Source organism: Physella acuta, unplaced genomic scaffold (genome assembly GCF_028476545.2).
Source record: "Physella acuta isolate Inbredline_101_S28 unplaced genomic scaffold, ASM2847654v3 ptg001336l, whole genome shotgun sequence".
Lineage (NCBI taxonomy): Eukaryota > Metazoa > Mollusca > Gastropoda > Physidae > Physella > Physella acuta.
This window is the reverse complement of record NW_026732851.1, coordinates 57,245-69,456: the sequence shown is the minus strand read 5'-3', so window position 1 is coordinate 69,456 and position 12,212 is coordinate 57,245. Positions and strand designations below refer to the sequence as shown.

The 12,212-nt window shown below is 32.0% G+C and overlaps 2 protein-coding genes across 5 annotated transcripts; one reads left to right on the top strand and one right to left on the bottom strand.

The window, feature by feature from the left end:
* Positions 1–1,579: 1,579 nt before the first annotated feature.
* On the bottom strand, positions 1,580–6,528 carry LOC131958565 (TBC1 domain family member 7). Of its 4 annotated transcripts, none has more exons than XM_059323655.1 (7): positions 6,456–6,528; positions 5,000–5,258; positions 4,462–4,646; positions 3,878–4,021; positions 3,439–3,590; positions 2,909–3,038; positions 1,580–2,724 (listed from the first exon to the last, which is right to left on the bottom strand). In XM_059323655.1, the coding sequence occupies exons 2-7, from the start codon at positions 5,187–5,189 to the stop codon at positions 2,437–2,439; spliced, it is 1,089 nt and encodes a 362-aa protein (XP_059179638.1). In that variant the 5' UTR covers positions 5,190–5,258; positions 6,456–6,528; the 3' UTR covers positions 1,580–2,436. The 4 variants fall into 4 exon arrangements, with proteins under 4 accessions (XP_059179638.1, XP_059179639.1, XP_059179636.1 ...); XM_059323656.1 differs by having other exon boundaries at positions 6,433–6,504; XM_059323653.1 differs by having other exon boundaries at positions 5,000–5,204; positions 6,456–6,504.
* A 210-nt stretch (positions 6,529–6,738) lies between these two features.
* LOC131958563 (uncharacterized) lies at positions 6,739–12,160 on the top strand. Its single transcript, XM_059323651.1, has 6 exons — positions 6,739–6,886; positions 7,447–7,604; positions 8,358–8,510; positions 8,758–8,876; positions 9,206–9,384; positions 9,740–12,160. The coding sequence occupies exons 1-6, from the start codon at positions 6,768–6,770 to the stop codon at positions 9,861–9,863; spliced, it is 852 nt and encodes a 283-aa protein (XP_059179634.1). The 5' UTR covers positions 6,739–6,767; the 3' UTR covers positions 9,864–12,160.
* The last annotated feature ends 52 nt before the right edge of the window (positions 12,161–12,212 follow it).

Sequence of the window (12,212 nt, the reverse complement as noted above, 5' to 3'; positions counted from 1 at the left end):
TTGAATCTTACTTTTTTTTTAAAAACAGTTGATTCCTTGCCTTTGTGTTGTTTCTTAGTAGAATTATTTTTTAAGTGTATAGACATCATAGTGATTCTCATTAATGTCATTAGTGTTTAATATAACTTCTATACATCATTTTATTATGTTAAGATAAATGTAAGATGAGTTTGGAAGTTTTTTTTAGTCAGAGTATCCTATACTCATTATAGTAGTGCACATTTAAAACTAACATGAGATGTTTTCATAGAGACATACCAAACAAAAAAAAACATACTGAAAATACCTTTTGTATAGCTAGACCTGTTATACACCTGCATTGTCTTCACAGAGTTTTTTCTGCAATGTTGTTATGTAAAAAAATAACTATGTTCATAATGCCTGATGTCTTACGTGCTCATCACATTCTCACATAGCCCTCATACATAATGATAGGTGTGTCATACTGCTCACCACCATCCCACATCCATAATGATAGGTGTGTCACACTGCTCACCACAGTCCCACATCCATAATGATAGGTGTGTCATACTGCTCACCACCATCCCACATCCATAATGATAGGTGTGTCACACTGCTCACCACAATCCCACCTCCATAATGATAGGTGTGTCACACTGCTCACCACCATCCCACATCCATAATGATAGATGTGTCACACTGCTCACCACAGTCCCACATCCATAATGATAGGTGTGTCACACTGCTCACCACCATCCCTCATGGTCAAATCCCATGTTGGTTAAAAATAGAAAAGATTCATTTTTCTATTAGCCCATTCAAATATTGTTAACTGTTTCAACTTTTCCAATCGTTACAAAAACAACCAATGCCTTCCTTTTTTGAATGATTCCATTTACATATAGCATGTGTATTCTAGATGGGGTTAGTATAGTGTTGTGATGTTGTGAATGGGTTAAAAAAGTGAAATGTCACATTATTGCATTATATAAAAGAAAATTAACTTGAATTATAGCAGTTATTTTATCTTTGCAATAAAAAATATCTAAGTTTATCAAAGATGTATATTTTTAGAAAGAAATTGCATATTGTCATTTATGTATGACCCCTAACATGTAAACAAAGTAGCATTTCTTACAATACGTGAACTAACAATATTATTTCATATGTTGAAGGGTAGCCGAAGAGGAGTTTCTTTACACACAGTCATTAGATGTAGGAAAACTTAGCAAATATGGTTTTTCTGAAACAATGTCTGTTTAGATTATGTATATGCTAAAAAGTGTGTTAGATTAATTTTTGTTCAGAGCAATCACAATGGCAGTGTCTCCAGTAATCTGCTCTGTTACCATTTATTAGGCTTTTTAATTAATTAAAACTCTATAACATAGTCTTGAGAGTAAGTCTTTGGATAACTACACAACAGACCAAACTATTTTCTATTAATATGTTTGTATCTGATGCTCTTCATATTTTTTTTTTTTAAATTGTTAAAAATATAAATTAAAAAAAAAAAATCAAATAATAAAAATAATGTTAGTGAGGTTGTGATGGGTTTTTTTCTTCAAAACCAAATAGTAAATTTGTTTGCTAAATCCAAAATTCCCAAAAACTGTTTTTCAATTTTATTTTAATTTACATACATTTAAAATTATTTACAATGCACATTTTTAATAATACAGGAATAATCACCCCAATCGGCACACACACACACATATACAAAATCACAATTGCTTCCATAGGAATGCAGGTTGTACATACAGCAAATTGACATGTAAGGATGGTGTTTTTCACCGTCTATGCATCTCAGGTAAAACAAGGTGTTGTCTTAAGGGGAGAGTAGCAATCATCTTCATAAAACCTCTTAAATACTATGTTCAACTTTTAAAATCACAATTCATGTGTTAAGGCATACAAACCAATAACTCAGCCACATTACTTCACTTTCAGTAACCCACAAAATTTGACTAGAACTAACGAAAGTAGTTTCTACAAGACAACCAAGCCAGCTGGTTGTCTGAATATACTTTTGTTATATACATGACCTTTTTTGATTGGAACAACTGTCAATGTAAGGGGAACAATCACGCCAGAAAGCACAACTCTCTTCAGACACAACTACTTCAGCTGTTTTATACACATGCTTAAATTGTTTAGTATAAAAACTATTATTCTAGTTCCAATCACATATTCATCAACTGCAACATTTCTATTTGCTTGATTGCAAGCTAATGAACCAGCATCTAAACAAACCAATAAACAAGCTCACAAGAATATCATTCAAATTAAAAAAAACTGTTATTCAAATAAATGAACTACCATTCAAACTAATGAACTGACATACAAATGCAAATTCTATCATAGAAGAGATTGACTAGTCATGCATGCTTTTTAAAACTTTTTTAAAACATGTTATGGTTATCAACCATATTATTAGAGGTAAAACTTCATTAAAACAAGCATACATTATTTTAATTACATTTGAATAAACTTATCATTCGGAGATCTTCTACCAATGTCAATAGAAACAGACTTCTCAAGAACATTTTTTCCAATCTTTTCAGTGGAAAAGCTACCATCAACAGAGCTGTATTGGGTTTTAGTAAGTGTTGGTTTACTACTAGAGTTTCTGTCTGCAGGTTTCACCAAGTTTTTTCCACTCTCAGTGCTAGGTGAGTCTGGTTTTGGGGGATGTTGTCCAGAGTTTTTGTGAAGGAGGGTCAAGGCCTCGTTAACAATTTTGTCCCCACAATCTTCTGGGATCTGGTTTGAATAAATAGTTTAAAAATTTCAACCAATACTTATTTTTACAAAACAATATTTTAAAAAAAAATTAATCTCCCTAATAGAATGTGAGAGAAAATGGACCAATTTTAAATAAAAAAATTAATTTGAATCAATGTCAAAGCCAACATGTGCCAATGTTTGACTAAATGTAAAGTCTAACCTGTTTTAAATAATTAGCAATATCATGGGCAGATTGCATGGCTAAAATTGGTCGACGCAGCACCAACAGCACTGCTACAGCAACGTAAACAAATATTTCACTTGACCCACCAATAACACGATCCCAAATTCTGTAGCAGAAAATATAAAGGTTAGTCACAATTAAATTTTATATTTTATGATAAAATTATCATGAAATTTATGTGATTCAATGTGTAGTTTATAAATTTAACTTAATATGGTAAAGAAATTAATCTTAGATTTTATCATAGTCAGGCACAATAAAATAGCTACAAGTGTTATGGATGAAATACTACATTACTCTGTTAAAACTGTATAGGTCACGATATAGTATATTTTTTTTTACCAAAATAAAAACAACTCCAAAGAGTTCAAAGTGAAATAATGTAATGAGATGACAGCGAAAACAGGGTAATTTTTGTTTTAAAGTGTTTTGGTGTTTATACAACTTAACAAAATAAACATACAATAGTGCAAAAAAAGTTGGAAGAAATTTTCTTAACCTGTTACCTCTCTAATGAATTATCTGGCAAAACATTAGCATAGCAAGTGTAAAACCATTCATTCAAGGGGAGCTCATCCACTACTTGATAATCATACAAATGTTGATAAAGTCTTTTGCCATCTTCCTCTTTCTTTAAACATTGCATTGTATGTTCAGGCTGATTTCGGAAAAAATATTGTAAATTTAAAAAAAAAAAAAAACATTAAAATACTTCAAACAAATTTCAATGAATTAACTTAGGTTAATTAATTGAAATTTATTACAAGTATAATTATTGCAAAACAAAATAATTGCTTAAAATATTTTAAATAAAAGACAGTTTTAAACAAACAAAAAAACAGCAACAGCTTGAAATATAGGAAAAAGTTGAATTAAATATTTTTAACCAAACACATTTTTTTCTTCTAAAAATCAGCAAGTCGCAAGTGAAGTAGAGTGACTTACAAACTGTGGAACGTGTTTGTAGAAATTGTCTTTGATATGTTTGTAGAACCTAGTGGATATCCAGTACAGGTCCACCTCAGAGCTGACCAGACTTCCCACAGCCTGGGCTATACAGACAAAGTATTGGTTGCTGATATCTGTGTCCTGGAGATACAAGTTTCATTGCTTTTATTTAGCTTATTTATTATTGAAAAAAAATTAACGCTTGACTTTTTTTCCACCAAAAAACCTCGTATTTTAATTTATAAAAACAATATTTAGATTGCTGGGAAGTATTATATGTTAATTTTTGTTATTAACCTTTCAATTAGCACACACAATGACCTTGTAATCATTTACTAACAAAATATCTACTAATTTTGAAACTCCGATTGTCTAGCAAAACACCCTATTTTCCTAAAGCATCAAGGTAACATTATTGCCGTAATCTAATATTTTCAAAATATGTTTTAATGAGATAACACAACAGTGAAAGTAAAAACCGGAACAGCTACTAAATCTAAAAAATAAAAAGGAACAAACCAAATTAAATCAAAACTGCATCAAGGTAATCTCTAAACAAAACAAATAAAGACAAAGCTCACAAGGAACTTATTCTGAAGAGGAAGTTTGCCATCCTCAATAAGTTTCATCCGCAGGATCTTTTGCTCTTGTGACCCACCCAGGTATTCAGGAGAAAGAAGCACAAGGGCACGCTCCAGCTCTTTCACCTGTTCTTGCCTGTGGTTCAACACATATGCTTGACTTGCCTGATTGGCTGGCAAGATGCCTAAAATAGATAAAAGCCAAAGTATGCTTTAAAAAATTGAAAATATTTCCAAGTATAACAAATACATTGAACATTAATACCATTAATGCAGCACTCTTTTCTTTTCAATTCTACACAACTACACTAACTCTTTATCCTCAGCCATGCTATTAAAAATATCTATTAAATATTAACAGTTATATGATTTGTACTTTTTTGTCCCCCTCCCCCCCCCCCTATATATTAATCTATTATGATTGTATGTGTATTGTTATACTTGTAATGTACTATTATTCTAATTATATATGCATAACTAAATATAAATTTAGAGAATACCCACCGTAAAAATGTAACTGTAAATTTGAACCACTTACCCAATAAAATTTTCCACACATAAGTTCTGTACATTGCAGGTATACCAAAGCGTAGACTAAACTGGAGGAGCTTGTCCTTTCTTATAGGTTGCTCCTTTAGCAGAATTTCAATGGACTTCTTCTCCTCCACTGCCCTAAAGCCCACTTTTTCATAGTAATGTGTGCGAAAATTTCTCTCCTGGTCTGCCATGATGTTCAGTCTCTCCTATATTGAGAATTTATATTCTTAGGCCTATAAAAGTATAAGCATTCCATCTGTCTGTGATAAATGATGTTACTATTAGGTACAACATAGGGTCAATGAGAAACAACATGTTAAAATAGTTAAAAATGGCATTGAATAAAAAAAAAATTGCGCGCCTGATGAACTTAAATAACATGTGCATAATTAAGTGAAAAATTAGTACTTTATAGCCAGGGCCGGCGCTACCTATAAGGCGGACTAGGTGGTCGCCTAGTGCGCTGTCAATAGGGGGAAGCCAAAATGTGTTGGAAAACCAAATTGAAAGTTGAAGGGGGGGTGCAAATCGAAAGTTTGTCCCCGGACGAAAAAAAATTGCGGGAGGGGGGGCTAGGGTTGCCAGGTGTCCAGTTTTGAACTGGACAGTCCAGTATTTGAGCAGACTGTCCAGGATAAAATAAATAAAAATACTGGACAAGTATATGAATAATACTCTGTTACCCCCCTTCTTCTGCTTTGCTGCATACCTGAGAAGGGAAGGATAGAAAGGTGTCCAGTATTTTCGGAAAAGGTATCTGGCAACCCTAAGGGGGGCGCTTTTAATAAGTGTTGCCTAGGGCGCTAAATAACCTGGCGCCGGCTCTGTTTATAACTTTATAGCCTAGAGGAAATTTATTAACTTTTAAAAAGTTAATAAAATATTTTATTTATTTAGTCTTTACCTAGATCTAGGTAAAAAGTAAAAAGGTTGAAATAAATCAGTGGGTAAAATCGTAGTCGGTATTTACTATTTTTTGAGTTTTGAGAAAATGCTAGCCGGAATTAGATACGAATACGCAATGGAGAGAAACTATGACTTGCCATCGCGGCGATGTTTTCAATGGTACTGCACATGCGTGTGTTTACAACCGCAGAACCCTAACACCAACCCGAATCCTATCCCTAAACCTGTCCCTAACCCTAACCCTCTAATACTCCTAATAGTACTAACCCTAATCGTATCCCTAACCCTAATTTAGCCCAAACCCTAGGTCACTGTGCATGCGCAGTCTATCTTTTGCCGACTAAAACTAAGTGGAGACGTTGGGGAGAAAAAGAAAAATCTTCTTCAATCATCTTCCGAGTCGAGTAGTCACTTCGTTACAAATATCGGCCTAAAAGACCTTTCTAACGTTAGGCAATATTTTCTTACAGCGTCGGACGATACTATACTATTAGGAACTACTTAAAAGTTAACTATTTTAAATTTTACCTTTTAACTATTTAAAATTTTACCTTTCACTTTTAGGTCTACTGACTACTGTTGATGTTTTCTTTTCTACTTTCGAATTCACAGTTATGAAGAGTCAGAGTCAAAGTGAGTTTCGGAAAATTAAGATCGTAATGAATTATTTAAAGAACACTGATGGCACTACGCATGAAATTTGAAATTGTACTCAATCAACAAAGTATAAAACAAAGTATATACAGATCTATAAACTACTACTACAAGCCTCATTGAAGAAATTTGGCTTTAATGCAAATGAGAGTGAGTACGAAAAAGTATTTTTCCATAGCTTTTACTAAGGAAAATTGTTAAGCATCAAAATGGAGAATACACTGTCTGATGTTAGAGTTATCAACACAAAATTACGAGACTTAAAAACAGAAGACACTCCGATACCTGGTATAAAGTTAGCCGAAAATTTGCGAAAATCATTACTCAGGTAGGTCTAGAATCTAGATTTTATTTAGTAATAAAAAAAATTAGGCCCTATCATTTCAATAATTTTAATTTTCAAAACAAAAAGTAAGCAAAAGTAAAAAAAGGGTGTTGGTAGAAAATAATTTTTAATTACTTTAATTACTAATTATTAGGCCTAATAAAATAGTTAATTAAAATTAGGGCCTGATGAAAATCAATGCCAGATGCGAGAAACTCCAAAACAAAAGGTGAAAGGAAGTGGTAAAAACTAGATCTAAATTCTAGACCAGCTAGATCAATATGTTGAAGAACATGCAAAATTTTTAAATTAGGCTAACCGGCTAAATTAAATGATTTAAAATAAGTAAAAGTAAACCACCCTTTTGAACCTGACGATCCATGTTACAGATGAAGCAGGGTTCGTCTGTTTCAGTGACCTCAGTACATAATTTCTTTTTAAAATTCCATTTTATTTTTAAAATCCCATGATGCCTCTAATTAAAAAGTGAACCACTAAAATTATCACGATCCAATTCAACTGCACATCAAATTATTCATTAAGTGCATTCTTCTGATCCTCAGATTAAAAGGAAGGTTTATAAGTGAAGATGGGAAGTCAGTAAACTACTTGCAAATGAAGGAAAGCCCAGAGTTCAGAGCATATTTAACAGATGCAAATGATCTATGCAGAGTTGATTTAAGCCACATGTCAGAGGTTGAAAGAAAAGTTTTCTTTTTGAGTATCCTTTCAGAAATATATTTTTTTTCCAATCTTAAGATCATGATGGTAGTTATATTTTGTAAGATCATCTAAGAAGTCAGTGTAAAGTATTCACAATCTCAACCTTGTACACTTTCTTCTCAGCATAATTTATGGGCTAATGTGGAGGCTGGATAGGCAGCCCATGGCCTTAGATATCTGGAGCTCCTGAATTCTCATTTATATTGATAGCGTAATCATATTTTACCCACAAAATGCATGGTTTTTGTTTGCCTCTGCCTTTTAAGTTTTTAATAATAATCTGTTGTGCCCATCCACAATTAGTTATATTTAATTGTGCTGCTCCAATTGTCCACAACCACTCCCAGTGGTTCTTAACCTTTTTGAAAGTACCGAACCTCATCAGTTTCATATGCGCTTTCACTGAACCTTTCTCAAGAGTTCTACCACCTGCAGTGCCAAAATATGACAATGAATCACATGATTCTGTTGTTTGCCTTGACCTGAGCCGAAGCCCTGAGACTGTCTCACTGAACCCGTTGGGTTTGATCGAACCCTGGTTTAAGAACCACTGTCCTAGATGTATGTTTCAGTTAGGCTGCCTCTAAAAAGTTTCAGATCAGAACCACACCATAATCTCCCTTGTGGATATGTTACAAAGAAGACAACTTCTCGGTTTAGCCTTAAAAAAGTAAAGTACCCTTTCAAACCTTAAGATTTAACCCAGTATGATCTGAAACCTATTTTGTTGCCATCCTTCACACAAGTTAAGACATATATAACTCGCTAACAATTCATGGATTACTGGAGCAGCCAGCCCTGCCTGACTCTGTTCTCAGCGTTAGACAATTCTTTAAAACAACAGCATACAATATTGGAGGCCATGTTTACTCCCTGGATGATATAGAACATGGTATCTTGAGATGTATGTAGCTCCTACTTATGTTTTATGACTTTAAATATCTTCATCTAAAATGTTTAATTCTCTCTTTTTTAAACTTTTTTTTCCATTAAATTAAATGCTGGTGAAAGCTACATGAAATAAAAAAAAATGTATTGATTAGTTATTTAATTCACTACTTTTGATCTATCTTTATATTTTGGAGTAAGTTCCTATTAAAATAAAAACAAGTTTTAGGTAATATTTCCCAATTCACCCAATGTTTTTGCAGGTAACAATTCCCATCCTGCCTCTATTACACCTCAGTTTCCTCCTGATGACCCAAGGTTAAAGTTTATTTGTCATACTCTAGATCCCCGCATCCATTTTGCTCTGGTGTGTGGAGCTAAGGTATGTGTGGGCTTTAAAATAGAGTTGTGTCCCTTGAGCTCTTTTCTAGTAAATATCAATTTACTTTCATCTGCATATTATTGCCTGCATTAAAATCTGTTTAACTCATTTGCAAAAAAAATAATAATAATAATTTAGAAAACAAAATTCAATTTCCTGGAAGCTAGTTGAATAATATTTAAAAGCAATATAATTTCTGTGTTGCATCTTTGTATATAGTATGAAAAGAAAAAATATTTGTCAGCTAATTGATGCTTTTAGCAAAAGAATTGTCCTAATCAGTCGCAGCGTAATAGAGCTTGTAGTGTGTTGTTTTTTTTTTTATTTAGTCATGCCCAGCCATAAGCGTATACAGTGTGGAGAATATCGACTCTGCCTTGGATAAGGCCACGAGAAATTTCTGTGGCCAGGAGGTGGAGATTAAGGCCAGAGGTGATGAGATTGCCATCTCTAAGCTGTTCCAGTGGTATAGGTCCGACTTTGGGAAAGATGACATTGATGTGCTTAAGTAAGTCTCACATTTACTAGTTACTGGCCAGTAACTGATCCCAATAACTTTTTCATATTTAACATAGATTTCTCTTGTCTAAACATATCTCTTGTAATGAGTTTGGTAGTTAGCTCCAATAAAATCTGGTTTTATTTTATTTGATAAATTGAAAGATGATTTATTTTATACAGATGGGACATTTTAGTTTACATTTGAGTAATGATTGTAATAGTTATTAGCTTGCTGGATTTGACTTTTTCCAAAACTTTCAAAAAACTTAAACACAAAAATTAAGCTACTATTAGACTACAATTAGTATAAAAAAAAGTTAAGGGCACTTAGAAAAAATGTGGATCAGACATTTTTTTTCCAGGTGGATCCAGAATTATTTAGGGCCATCAGAGCAGGATAAGTTTAGCATCATTGTACTCAAGCTAGAGATGATGGGGCATGTCAACATTAGCTACAGGGACTACAACTGGACTATAAATAAATAATCTCTTTGGACCATAATCTTCAACTTACATTCCACTTGTTGGAAATTCTTTTGATTTTGGATTCAAAAGTTTGATTTTCTCTTCACATTCTTTAATGTATTCTTGAGTCACCTTTGTTAAACAGCACTTGTGCTCCCTGTTAATTTGATTTTTGTATGTATTACTTAAGAGTAATAATTTATTTGAACTTTTGTATCCCAGTACGAAAGGCCAGTATAATTTTTTTTTGGCCTTGGTTGTTTATTTCATTATATGTGAGAATGAGTATATATACTATCTAGTTCTTTTTTCCCCGTACATTTTGATTATTTGTTTACTAATAAAATTATATATTGAATTGTTGCATTTATTTTGAGCTGAAAAAAAAAAAAAAAAAAGAATCAAAAGCCACTAAGAATCAAAAGATGCAATTGAAAAAATAAATCACCCCAGTAAAATAGAATACAATTTTTACAATGTTGACAGGGATTTTTCTCATGTTGTTATTTATCTTTTGAGGTGTACACATATTCTTATTCTTTAATTGTTGTGTTAACAATTACAAACATGTTGTAACTTAGCAATGCATTTTCACAATTGTGTTCAGCTGCAATGCTTGATGACTAGATTTTTGCTAATAAATTTACCTGTATGCCTATTTGAAACAAAAATGTGTTTACTTTTTATTGAAATGTCATTAGATTTAGTGATAAATTATTTCACAGCAATAATTTCCTTTGATCCCTGTAATGTTTCAAGAATGACAATAAATTTTATGAATTTTTTTTTTTAAGTAAGCTTTGCCATTGTAAAAGAATTTTAATCATTCTTAGCTTCTGTAAAAATTGTAACTTGTTTGTATAGTAATTGTAATAGTATTTGAAACATCAGTTTTACTGGTTAAGAAAAAAAAATTTACATTTTTTTGTTGTAATCATAATGTGGGGTATGTTAATTATTAAGTGAATAAAATGAGATAATTTATTTGCTGTGCTCAATGCATTTGTGTAAAATTAAAATGCTTATCTGCCTTAATACTCTTATAAGAATGTATACCTTGACATTCCTTGCCTTTATCTTTCTTGCACAATGTGGATGTCTCCAGCATTAATCTATCTATATATATAATTCTCCTCTTCGACCGGTTAGAAAACAAGCTGCAAACACTCTCCCTACCTCCCCACCCCTACATGGTTTTAGTGAGCTGTGTTCACTCTAAATGTTTACAAGCAGAGCCAACGATTTTAAACGTAGGGGGTGGGGGGGTTATGGTCCTTAACGAGCTACTTATAGTGTTTTAAAGAAATATTTTCAGTGTCAGCGTTGGTACTGTCGAATTCACAAATTATGAATTACTGAAAATTAGAAACAACTAAATAGCGGCGTATGTTATGCAGCGGGCCGGCTCGTTATAATTAATTTTCTTCTTTAATTAAGGTTAATTTTGTACACATTTATTTCTTAACACCCAATAATATTTTTATTAAAATTATTACTGTATCTATTTAGGAGTTTCATTCTGTAGTTAGTCATGTAAATATAGAATAATTTTATTGTTTTACTACAGATCAAATTATATGCATATATGTAAAATTTTGTAAACATTTAAAATCGTTGGGTGTATTTCTATTCAAACATTTGTTAATATTTTATTTGTATTAGAATTCTTAATTCCAATGTTGTTATAAAAATATCAACACAGGGTTTGAAATTCTTTCAAAATTGCTTTTGGGTGTTTTGTTTTTAAATTTGGGAAAACTGCATTGAATGTTTAAAATACACTTTTTTGTGATTTGTACAGTAATATTTACACAACTATTTCTTTGTGCAATCAAAAATGTTTGTACCTTAACAAAGATATACAATACACATTTATTATTCAGGTATCTAATACTTTATTATTTCTCTATATTTTTTTTTCATATTTTTTTTGTGCACACATTTTTAAAAATTTACCCTGAAAATTTTACTTGTAAAGTTTCCTTGTATAGGTCTGATCAGCTTGAGTTAAAATGTAGTTACCAAATTAGTGTGGGCCAATACCCTGGTTCTATTACTTTCTCTGTTGTTAGGTACCAATGATTGATTCATGGAAAAATTATAGTTAACACCCACAGAACATGGTGTTTCTGGACTAGTAACAGCTCAGCTTGATGACTAATATTACTGAAATGATAAATTTGTTCTTACCATTCCAATCAGCTGGTTTAGTAATATTGGAGTAATATTTCAACAGGGTTTCCTCATTTTATTTTGAATCTTTACATTTGTTGTGTAATCTTTTTCTTTTGATCATTTTTAGACTTTTTAATAAAAAAGAATTAAATAGAATTTTCTTAGTCATTATTTTGTCCTTTTTAAAAATGAGCT

What these genes read in the sequence shown, in the direction of transcription:
- LOC131958565 (XM_059323655.1), bottom strand. Translation starts at nt 5,189, where the DNA reads ATGGCAGACCAGGAGAGAAATTTTCGCACACATTACTATGAAAAAGTG. An exon ending in TGTGTGGAAAATTTTATTGG is followed by an intron (nt 4,647 to 4,999) that starts GTAAGTGGTTCA and finishes TATCTATTTTAG; the next exon opens with GCATCTTGCCAGCCAATCAG. An exon ending in CCAGATAATTCATTAGAGAG is followed by an intron (nt 3,039 to 3,438) that starts GTAACAGGTTAA and finishes TTTCTGCTACAG; the next exon opens with AATTTGGGATCGTGTTATTG.
- LOC131958563 (XM_059323651.1), top strand. Translation starts at nt 6,768, where the DNA reads ATGGAGAATACACTGTCTGATGTTAGAGTTATCAACACAAAATTACGA. An exon ending in AGAACATGGTATCTTGAGAT is followed by an intron (nt 8,511 to 8,757) that starts GTATGTAGCTCC and finishes ATGTTTTTGCAG; the next exon opens with GTAACAATTCCCATCCTGCC. An exon ending in CTCTGGTGTGTGGAGCTAAG is followed by an intron (nt 8,877 to 9,205) that starts GTATGTGTGGGC and finishes TTTTTTATTTAG; the next exon opens with TCATGCCCAGCCATAAGCGT.